The 12,010-nt window shown below is 43.4% G+C and overlaps 1 protein-coding gene across 8 annotated transcripts in view; it reads left to right on the top strand.

Moving 5' to 3' along the window:
• KIAA0232 (KIAA0232 ortholog) overlaps positions 1–12,010 on the top strand; it is a 93,195-nt gene that overhangs the window by 33,831 nt on the left and 47,354 nt on the right. For all 8 annotated transcript variants that reach the window (XM_075930774.2, XM_075930772.2, XM_075930769.2 and 5 more), the window contains one exon: positions 2,582–2,719. In XM_075930774.2, the coding sequence (XP_075786889.1) occupies positions 2,672–2,719 (48 nt within the window). In that variant the 5' untranslated portion in view covers positions 2,582–2,671. The remainder of the gene's footprint in view (positions 1–2,581; positions 2,720–12,010) is intronic.

Genomic DNA, 12,010 nt, shown 5'->3' with positions numbered 1-12,010 from the left:
TATCGTCATGGATAGTATCCTACATTTGGGAGTGTTACAAGATAGGTGGAGCTCCTGTACTTCCAATCACAGCATACTCTACTAGAGTTCAAGCTTCATCTACAACGTTCCTGGTTGAGGTTCCCATTCAGGAAATTTGGAGAGCAACAACGTAGTCTTCTATCCTTTCTGTTTGCTCACATTTATGCTATTACCCAGCAGGCCAGAGGAGATGTGGCTTTTGAATGAGCAATGCTCCAGTCAGTAGTAGGCTCTGATCCCACCTGCTAATTCTGGGCTTGTGAGACACCTAATTACAATTTACATGAACAAGCACTCAAAGAAAAAAACTTCTTTTCTCGTAACTGTTATCTTTTAAGATACGTTGTTCATGTCCATTCCAATACTCACCTTCCTGCCCCTCTGTCTGAGTGGCTGGCAAGGAACTGAGGGGATGGTAAGTTGACAGAATTCTATATTGGGCTCTATGAAGGAGCAACTACATGGGCGCCCAGATCAACTTTGCAGATACTGTGCATACGTGTGGACATGAACAGCACATCTTAAAAGAAGAAGGAGGAGGGAAGAATTCCATCTTTTCTCAGGTATAGTCTACATTACATAGCTTTTAGCGATACTCTAAAAGTTGGATAGTGAAAACAATGTTGATAGTTTTGCTGACAAAAATCCTCCCCCTCCTACCCACCCCCCCACCCCGCCCCGTTGCTATTGCTTTGTCAGCAAGGGAGCACTCTTGCTAACAAAGCACTGTTTACACTAGCACTAGCAATGGCAAAGCATTTGTGGCTTAGGCTTTTTTTAGCACCTGTGAATGGAAAAAAAAAACTTGGTTGCCCAATTGCCAGTGTAGACAACTCAGTCTTGGAAAACTGGCTTTTTCTTTTCATTTTGAAGCTGTTTCAATATTTTCCCATTAATTTGAATGATCCACTGTTGTCTTTTCCTGGCTGGACAATGGATAGGTGTTTGAAGTTGGTTTTCTGTAAAGTATTGGCTTGGAAATCAGGAGGTATCCCTTGCTGCCTTGTTGCTACTTGACCCATGTTGTGAGGTGACCTTGTAGGCACATCATTGTTATAATTTCTGCTTTTGGTGATTACAGGTATTCATTCTTTATGTATATATTATATACACATGCATACACTGGTGACCATAACCTGTATACATATCTGTGAATGGCCATACATTTAAGAACATTACACATTTTCTTAAAATATCTTGCTGAACATGTATTTGTAAATAGTAACATTACATACTACTAGTTGAATGAAGCCTCAGAGTAGTAGTCGTGTTAGTCTGTATAGTATCTGCAAAAACAACAAGGAGTCTTAAAGCACCTTAGAGACTAACAGATTTATTAAGTGGGTTTTACCCACCAGACTTTATGCCTTAATAAACGGTTAGTCTCTAAGGTGCCACAGGACTCCTCATTTGGTTGTTTTTTTTTTGGTTTTAGTTGAATAAAGTTGCATACTTTTGGCATTCAGAGACTCCCTGTGCTCCCCTAGGGATGTCTGGACCCAAAAGGTCAAATTGTATATTCCCTTTTTAAAGGTTCATCTTGTCCGTGCCAGTCAAATGTAAATTAGCTGTGAGAGTGCTAGAAAATGAAGTTAATCTATAGCAAAAGTATTAGTTTTTTCCCTTTTCTTTTAAGTGATTAAAGAAAATATTTACTTAGCATGTGTTAAATGGGGACAGAACTATAAGATAATACAAGTAGTGAAGTGCAACCTAAAGTAAACATAAAAATGTGTTGACAGAATCATCTTCAATAGCCTAAGTACATGTATAATGAAGTATAAATAGTTGAGAATTATAGAAGATACAAAATAATATTAAGGAAACAATGGATTTTAAAATGTAGGCTATAATATTGGACATCATCCCTGTTTCTGCCCCCTTGCCTTCCTCAATTTATGGTATGTTGTCAATTCCAGATGTTTATCCTTACTGCTTTAACTGTAAACGGAACAACTTCACAGCAAATGGGTGCTAAAAACTTATTTGAAATTTGTAAATTTTCCTGTCAATTTTCCTTTCCTGTAGGGAAAGGCAGATACTTTTCAATGATGTATCAGTCAATTTCACATTACTAAGGATATGACTACAATCCAAAGTATGATGTTATCAAGGGAAGATATACCTGTACTAATGTAGCTAAAAGGGACTGTACAGGTCCCAGGCATCCAGAGTATTTACTTGTATTCCTACCCCATGGCGAAACCTGTTAGGCTATTTTTAGCCATTTTAGTGCTGGCTTCTCCACCTGTGCTGCAGTCACTGTTGAGACTGCAGTGTATGCATACCCTGAGTTTCAAGAAGCAGAATGGTCTAGTGGACTAAGCAAGGTATTGGGAGACAAGATGTCCTGAATTCTAATCCTGGTTCACTAACTGGCTATGTGTGGTACTGAGCAACAAGTTACTTAACTTCTCTATACCTCAGTTTTCTGAGGTCAGAAATGATAGCTTTACTCCTTACATGTGCATGTTGAGAGGATTTTATATAAGCCCGATAAACTGTTTAATGAAATAATATTTTGGTTAATTTTGATCCTTTGTCCTTTAACTAACTTTAGGAGAATGACATCTTCCTGGGCTGGGAAAAAGGAGCTTACAAGAAATGGGGAAAGAGTAAGAAAAAGTGTTCGGATCTAACACTAGAGGAAATGAAAAAACAGGCAGCTGTCCAGTGTCTTCGTTCTGCTTCTGATGAGGTAAGTTTGTATTATTTAATTGATTTTGTTTTTTTTAAATGTACTCAGTTTTGAAGAGCATTACTCTATTAACTTGTGGTAATTAGCCTTTTAGTAAGTGGACTTTTTACTTCAATTAAATTGTTCAACCTGCTGCTTGAGAAATTTCTGAGAGCTCTTTATCCCTGTATGCCAAGGTCCTTGCCCATGCCCCAGACACCAATAGAGACTCTGTACTGCCTGTATAACGGTAGACACGGACTAAAATCTTAAGTTTAACTTAGTAGCTAATGACAGACACCAGCACTGGGAAATGGACTAGCTGGGCTCTTACAGCACAAAAAACATTCATAGAACTGGATAGAATCTCAGGTGATAGCCAGCTCCAGTCCCCTGCACTCTTGGCAGAACAAAGTACCATCTAGACCATTGGATCAGGGGTTGGCAACCTACGCCACGTGTGCTATCGGTGGCACGTGAGCCGATTTTCATTGGCACACATTTGGGCGTTCAGCCCCGCCCTGCACAGCAGGGAGCCTGCACTGCCACTTGAGCCTCACAGCCAGGCACAGACAGAGAGTTCAGCTGATTGGCGGGGGGGGGGGGGGGGGCGGAGCATTGTCTTGCTGAGCAAGCAGCTGTTAAATGGAGCAGTTCTGCTTGAAAGGAGCAGCAAGATAAGGAGGTGTAAATGGCTTAGATTTACAAACACCATAACGGACAGACAGGTGCCTAATAGGAATTGTATTTATTTCCATTTTATATTTTTTTAATTAAGTTTAACATTTAAATATTCAAGAACAATGAGAAGTCCTGTGGCTAACAGATATATTGGAGCAGGGGTCTCCAAACTTTTCAGCCCGAGGGCCGCATTAACTATCAAACAGCAGTTCGGGGGCCGCTTTCACGACGGGGAATTTCAGTCGCCTATTGCGCCTTCTGTCGCAGCGCGGCCGGTACTCTGACCATGCACTCCCTCCAGTGCTGAAGGGGAGGGAAAGGGGGGCCCGGGCCCACCCTCACTCACGGGCCCCAGCCCAGGGCCCTAAGGACACGGAACCAGCTGGCTCCGGTCCGGCTGACGGGGCTCCTGCCGTAACTCGTCAGCCCGCCAACTCTAACGAGTTCTGCCCTGGGCTGCTTCCTTTCCCTCCTCGTGTGACCCTCTACCTTCCCCCACCGTGGGGCGGTCACCTTTGATTCGTCCGTCAGGCTGACGGTCGTATATCCAGACGCCCACCCCTCCCGCCGGGGCTGGTCCTGCCGTCTGGGTGGCCGTCGGGTCTGGACTCCTGAGAAGGGGGGGGCTTTTCCCCCGCTCTCCCCTTCCTCTGCACGCTGTCCTCCCCTCCTGCTTGCCACCGCTCACTCCTTCCCCCCCCCCCGGGCGGAAGGGGTCACCTTTTTAAAGTTCCCGCCGGGGTTCACGTTCCCCCGCACGTCGCTGGGCAGGCGTTACCACCACCGCCCATCCTGCCCCCTGATTGGCCGGCTGCCCTGTCAGTCTGGGCAGGGGAACGCCGCCCGTGCTAACCCCCGCCCCCTGCGCCGTTTGCCGCCGCGCGGCCGCTTGTCAGCGGAGCGGCCCGCTTCTCCTGCCCCGGCGCGGCGTGAGTACACGCCGCACACCCCTGACAGGGCCCCCCTCCCCGCGGCAAGAAGGGCCCGTTCGGCGGCGCCCCAGGGACGGGCGGGGGTCGCCTCGTCACACCGGCACGCGGAAGGCGGGGCCAGACAAAAAGGTCTCCACGGGCCAGATGAGAGGGCCTCGCGGGCCGCATCCGGCCCGCGGGCCGTAGTTTGGAGACCCCTGTATTGGAGCATAAGCTTTCGTGGGCAAAGACCAACTTCATCAGATGAATGTAGTAGAAATTCCAGAGGCAGATATAGATATACAGGCATAAGAAAAGAGTTCCAATCAAGAGTAAGGCTAGAGTTAATGAGGTCAATTCAGTCAGGGAGGATGAGGCCCACTTCTAGCAGCTGAGGTGGAGGTGTGAACTCTGAGAGGAGAAACTGCTTTTGTAGTTGGCTAGCCATTCACAGTCTTTGTTTAATCCTAAACTGATAGTATCAAATTTGCAGATGAATTGTAGCTCTGCAGTTTCTTTGAAGTCTGTTCTTGAAGTTTTTTTTGTTGCAGAATGGCTACTTTTAAATCTGCTACTGTGTGTGTCCAGGAAAATTGAAGTGTTCTCCTACAGGTTTTTGTTTATTGCCATTCATGATATATGATTTGTGTCTGTTTATTCTTTTATGTAGGGACTGTCCAGTTGGCCGGTGTATATGGCAAAAGGGCGTTGCTGGCACATGATTGCATTTATTACATTGGTAGATGTGCAGCTGAGTGGTCCTGTAATGGTGTGGCTGATGTGGTTAGGTCTTGTGATGGTGTTGCTGGTATTATATGAGCAGAGTTGGCACTGAGGTTTATTGCAGGGATTGGTTCCAGAGTGGGTGTTACTGTGGTGTGGTGTATAGTTGCTGGTGAGAATTTGCTTCAGGTTGGCAGGTTGTCTGTGGGTGAGGATTGGCCTACCTCCCAAGGTCTCTGAAAGTGGGGGATCATTGTCCAGGATGGGTTGTAGATCGCTGATAATGCATTGGAGAGATTTTAGCTGGGGACTGTAGGTGATGGCCAGTGGTGTTCTGTTGTTTTCTCTGTTGGGCTTGTCTTGTAGCAGGAGGCTTCTGGGTATATGTCTGGCTCTGTCGATCTGTTTCCTCACTTCCTCAGGTGGGTATTGTAGTTTCAAGAATGCTTGGTGTAGATCTTGTAGGTGTTTGTCTCTGTCTGAAGGGTTGGAGCAAATGCGGTTGTACCTTAGTGCTTGGCTGTAAACGATGGATCGTGTGGTGTGTCCAGGATGGAAGCTGGAGACATGTAGGTAGGCATAGCGGTCTGTAGGTTTTTGGTATAGGGTGGTGTTTAGGTGACCGTCACTCATTTGCACTGTAGTGTCCAGGAAGTGGATCTCTTGTGTAGACTGGTCCAGGCTGAGGTTGATGGTGGGGTGGACTAACACAGCTACCCCTCTGATATTTAAATATTTGTTTGTAACAGAAAGGGGAGTCCCAGACCCATTTAATCTTCTTTATTGTGAAAACAACACAAACTTAAACTCGAAATTGATAAGCAGATATGTTGATGGTGATTGCAGCTAAAACATGTGAGAATGTGGATGGATGATGTGTGTATACAAGTGTTAAAATAGCTGCTGGGTTGGAGCTACTTGTATGAAAACATTGATACCTCCAGTTCTCTTGAATATTTCACTAAAATTGCTGGTGATATAGTCAAAAGGTATCAGAGAATGTATGCGCCATGCAACTAATTTTCTGACAGTGGAGTCAATACTGGTAAGATGAAGAAAGCAATAAGATAGCTATTGTGAACATACTTTAAATTTCTTTTCCAAAAGACTTGTAAGGAGTATAATTACTGTTTTAAAAAGAGATGCCGAGAAGGTGGAAATCTTATGTAAATGTCCTGAGAGAAAACGAAGTATGAAATCATGAAAGTAATGTCTGCTAGCAGGCTGTTTTCATGTTTCAGCTCTGTGCACTCATATATTAAAAATATGCATGAGAACAGGTAGGTGGGCTTCAAAGTTCGTTTTCCTTCTCAAGAATTTCAACATTTTGAAACCCTTCAAATTGTCCTCTGTGAATTTGACCTTCTGGTAATTGACTTGATTTTTCACCACATATTCTAATTGTTTAAAATGTCGTCTTTTGTCAATGTTGTATTACTATGTATCACATTCATTCTCCCTTATGACATGTCTCCACTGCAAACTTTTCCAATGCAAGTTACATTGATATAAAGCCACTGCAGTTAGAATATTACTTACGTGCATGTATATTTGGCTTCTTGGGTTGGTGCTCTGCGTACTCATAAAGGGAGGTTGTGTTGATGCACAGATACAGTGGGTAGATATCCCAGTTTGCATCTCGCCACTATCCACCACATGGTCTTTGGTTAAGTTTTGGCAGTGCTTTGGCGGGAGGAGGGGAAGAGTAGAAAAAATGTTGCTTGGGAATAGTTAATTGATACACAACTTTCTCCGTGCTATAATGTCATACGTATGCTATAAGTTTTGCATCTTTTTTTTAAAAATGACATGAACCCATGGGCCTTTCTCATTGTCCACTATCTGTGATAGATGCATCAAACCCACACAGCTCTTCACTGTTGTCAGGAGCATTGCAAGTGCAGGATGCATACACTTAAAGAGCTGAAGAGGAACAGAATCAGAAGGGAAAATGACAGTTTAATGGAGGACAGCTGGATGTGGGACAAAGTGAGGACCAGTTCAGGGTCGGTTGATGGTATTAATGGAGCAGCTGCTGATGGTGAAGTGCTGCTTCTAGAGCCAATGAATTAACAGTGGTTGGTGGGATTGCATCTTAATGCAGGATTTGGATAACTGACAGTGACTGCAGAATTTTTGGTTATAAAAGCTCACATTCCTGGATCTGGCTGCTATGTTCACTCCAGCACCCAGAATGATATCTGCACACACAGTGGAGAAGCAACTGGCGATTGCACTGTGGAAACTTGCAACACTAGATTGCTGCTGGTCAGGATGAAATAATTTTGGAGCTGGAAAATCTATTGTGAAGGGCTGTTGTCGTGCAAGTATATTGGCCATTAATCATTTCCTGGAGTGCTGTAATGGAGTTCCCAAATTGCAGTGGAGCAAAATATGGCACTTATATCCATATTTTGTCATCAGACCACCTTGTCATAGAGTACATCATAAGAAAAGGCTGCTTTTTATGGTTATGTGAGAGTGGGGTGTTCACTGGGAACATTTCCTCCAACATAAATGTTGTTTGGTTAGGGAAAATGCATGATACTCACATATTTAACAAGAGAGAACTGTTGAAAAAGTTATAAGCAGGGACTTTCTATCCTGATTGCCACTGATAATCTGGCAATGTTGAAATTTCAGTAGTGATACTGGGGGAACAGCAAGGAAAGTTTCAACTACCTGGTCAGCAAGTACAGAAAGTAGGGATATAATCAACTAGTCGACTATCAGATAAGCAAAAGCTTGTCGGATAGTCGACACACTAGTTGTTTCCCCTCCCCCCGCCCCTTTCAGCCTCAATCAGAAAGAGGCAGCAAGGAGGGGGGGAAGGAGGAGGTCTTGGGGGCCAGCGGTTCCCTCCAGCTCCATGGGAGGAGGCAGAGGTGCACTGGTGACGTTCTACCTTTGAAATGTACAAGAGTTCTCGCTGGGGCTCTTGTGCATTTTGAAGTGGAAGTGCCGCTTGGAGCCTGGGACCAGCAGGGGACTCGGATTTTCCTGCTGGCCCTGGGCTCCGTGCGGCTTTTCAGTCTTTGAAATGCACTTCCGCCTTTGAAATGTACCAACAGCCCAGCAGGCTTTTGCTACATTTCAAAGCGGAAGCACCCTTATTGTCTAATTGACTAGTTGATGAAAATTCCATTGACTATTTGATTAGTTGATTAATCTAATTTTAACATCCCTAATGGACAAATGTGCTTTGGTAGATTGAATGGTTGCTGGTGGTTACTCAGAAAATGACTTCGCAGTTATCACGATGATTGTAACTGCCTGCTGTGTCCTGCATTATAAAGCAAAGGGAGTAAAGTTGTTGCCAGGGTGGATGGTTGAGTGGCTGTGTATTGACTTGGGTGAAGCAAAATTTCTTATTTCTGTGTACAGATTTCTATTGCAAAAAGTGGAATAGCAGAGTGACTTCTGCACCTAGAAATATTTCATTTGTTGTAAATTAATTGTTGAGCTGGTGATTACCTTGTCTCTCAAAATAGTGAATAAAATGCCTTGCTACCCTTCTGTTTGTCTGGACCAAGGAAATGAGATGTTGAATGATCTCCTAACTCGGGTGGGGAAACTTTTTTTGGGGCGCTGTTGTGTGATTTGATTTATTTTAGATCCAAGGGAAACCAGTACACTCCAGGGCTACTTAATCACTTTCTTACTTACTGTAAGCTTTAAGCAGTTAATACAGTTACTTAAGTTTTACAAGCCTTAAGAACAATTACTATATAATTTAAACCTTAAATACTATAAATTCTAAAGCAATTAATACAGTGCAAAACAATGCAAAAACAGTTACTAAATTATCTATTATATACAATAATAAAGCCTAATTCACTTACAGTTCACCTGCATGCTACCTACAGTGTCAGGCAGGAGGTTGTGGTTCCATTTCTTCCCACGTATTGGAACGCTATGCACTGGTGTGAAGGGCCTAATTACTTCTAGTTACATCGAGCAAGATGTGTGGGCCAATCCTGCCCATTCCCTCCCATTGATTGTTCTTAATAAACCCAATTTAGAGCGGAGAGAGACTTGGTTGTTCTAATAATATTTACCAATTGATTACGTATTGTGTAGGATACGTAAAAAGCCCAATGCCCCTATTTGGAGCACATCCTGCTACCAAGGATGTTACCTAAACTATGTGCATATTTGACAGTTTCATGGCTGCATCTATATTTTTTGCTGATCAGAAACAGAAAAACCAGTACAAGGTTGCTTGTTCTGTGTTCTTGGCGTGGTTTCGCGTACCATGCTTAATCTGCATTGTTATGCAAAACAATTCCTGTGGGCCTTGCATGCGTGCTTTGGTGTGCCAGACTTGAAACAGGACAGAAATCCACACTTTGGACAAGGCAGCCATCACCATTTATTTCCAAGGCAGGGTAGTCCAAGCCTCCCCTACAGGTGCGGGCCACTGACCCACAGAAAAATCAGTCAGGGACTGTGCACAAGTGAGAAACAAAAACACCACCCGTCACCAGCATGGGCTTCCCAATGCTGGGGGCAGCCCTGAGCCTCAGGGGCTAGATCCAGGCAAGCCAGGGGCTACATCTGGCCCTTAGGTTCCCCACTCCTGTCCTAACATTTCCACTGCTTCCCAGAACAGTACAAAAGATGGGAATGAGAGCTGGGCATTGATACCATGTATATATCTTCCTGTCTGAGAAGGCTATGGCTCTCAGGCTGCCTAGCACTAAATATTTGATAGTCTTTATCACTTAGTGGTCTAATGTTGCAAGACCTCCCATTCAGGACTAGACAGGTTTTGGGCTTATAGATCCCAAAATAGAAGATGACAAATATAACTTATTTTTCTGGCTGGTACAATGTCCATCGTTTTAACTGTTCTGTTAAACCAGTGAAACATAGTCTTTAGTTCCCCCAGTAAATCTGTATTGTGGGTGTATAAGCATTTCAGTAAAAAGATCTGCTCTCTGGAGTATAATGTTCTCAGTATTTTCAAGAAAAGAAATATTATACAAATCCTAGAACTAATTGTATTCCTACCCTTCAAGGTTATAGAACATAATCTTAAAATCTCATTCTGCTCCTTGCAGCACTACCCACATTGAAGCTCTGCACGAGGTGTTGTCATACCACAGATCCTTTAAAGTAGGCCTACTGATGTTACCGTCAGTAATTAGATCAGGGCTTTTTATTTGAATTTGGGAGCTTTCTCTATCAAGACTGAGTATTGTATTTTTCATTCAGGCAGATGATCCTCAGGCCGATGATCTCACAACTATCATAGCACTCCTTCCTTAAGTAAATTCAAGAAGTACTACTTTTTCTGGGAAGCACCAAAACACTGCCATTCAGGACAGACAGGTCTTCAATATTCACATCTGCCAGTCGGCCATGTGTTTATCAAATTCTGCATTTTGGTTATCTAGTCTACCAAAATAAAGTAAATTGTATTTGCTAAGAGGTCTTCTCCATGTCTTAGTGCTAGGGAAAGATGAAAGTGATATTTATATGTAATGTCTTATGTTGGATGTCCAGAGTGTTAAGGATTATATTACCTTCCTGCCTCGTGTTTCTTTGAAAATCCCATTGTATGGTCCCATTGTGGCCTTAGTAAAAAGAAGGGGAAGAAAATAGTTGTGTACTTGCCTGAAAAAAATACTTTTGTTAAGTAACGAGGTCCCTAAATCCAGTCAAAGAAAATGGAATCACTTGGCAAAGATGAAATTTGATATCCAAGGATTTAGGTTCGTTGTCAGTAATTGGAAATTGCTATTCGGTTGGACATTCTTTCCCCCTCCTTCCCCCTCAATTATGTTTAACACACACTTGGTAATGAGAAAAGTATATTTGTGTTCCTTGGCTGTGGAAAATTATCTCACCTGAAGGGAACTTAAGGAGTCAGGGCTTTCCTTTGCTCCTAGTGACTGACTTGACAGATCTGGTTCTGCCTCTGTTAACTTAATTACTTTAAGGCAGGGGTGTCCAAACTTTTTTCAAAGAGGGCCAGATTTGAAGAAGTGAACATGCGTGAGGGCCGTCCCCACACTCTCAGCCCCAAGGCAGAGGGCCCGCGGGGTCGGAGGCGGGCGGAGAGCGCAGGGCACGGCGGCCCGGGGGCAGGGCGAACCTGTAGCCGAGCGGGGCTGCAGACGTGCCCTACAGGGCAGGCTCTAGGACCGTGGAGGCCATGGGCGGCGGCGGCGCGGCCGGAAGCGGCGCGCTGGGCGCGCCAGTTCAAAAGAACGCCAGGGAGCCAGGAGAGGGGGAGGAAGCGGGGGCCGTATTAAACCGGAACACGGGCCGCAATTGGCCCGCGGGCCGGACTTTGGACATGCCTGCTTTAAGGAAAGGACATTTTCAGGTAAATATGGACAATTTTTTGTATTCTGTGCCTTAAATTTATATTCAATGTTTTTAAAGGTTTTATAGTGCAGTTAAAGAAAATTTGTATTTTTAAAGTGCAAACGATCTTTTAAGAAACTAAAAACATGGACTCTTATCTAACAAATTGTCTAAATTTGACAGAGTAAGTTTAGCAACAAATGTACAATTGGTGTGAATCATATTTTATACCTTAGTTCATATATCTTAACAGTTGATACACCCAGAACAGCTGTTTAATCCTTCACTTGGTGACAGCCTAATGCCAAAAAAAGCAATCCAGTGCACTGCAGTTATGCGCTATCAAAAAGTGAAACTAAGAACTTGTATCTCATTGTGCAAAGCTGTGTTTTGTGAAAGTGAAGAACTGCTTTTTAAGATTTAAAGTGTAATAAATGTCACTGTGAACTGTAGTGACTAATTCTTTTATTACTATTACAATAATTACCATTAACAATTAAAATGTAGTGCTTTTGTTTGACCATGGAGCTTCACCGATCTAGAAAAGACTTATTTCTTTTTTCCACAGACCTTATAACTGGTATAAATACAATACAAAAACAAAGTAAGGTCTAGGATACAGTTCAGGGCAGGACAAGGAAGACTTTACTTTGTTTCACATGGAGAAAGATGCAAAGTCATA

The sequence above is a fragment of the Pelodiscus sinensis genome, chromosome 4 (genome assembly GCF_052426305.1).
Source record: "Pelodiscus sinensis isolate ZL-2025 chromosome 4, ASM5242630v1, whole genome shotgun sequence".
In the NCBI taxonomy this organism is placed as follows: Eukaryota; Metazoa; Chordata; order Testudines; family Trionychidae; genus Pelodiscus; species Pelodiscus sinensis.
This window is presented reverse-complemented; position numbering and strand designations above follow the sequence as displayed.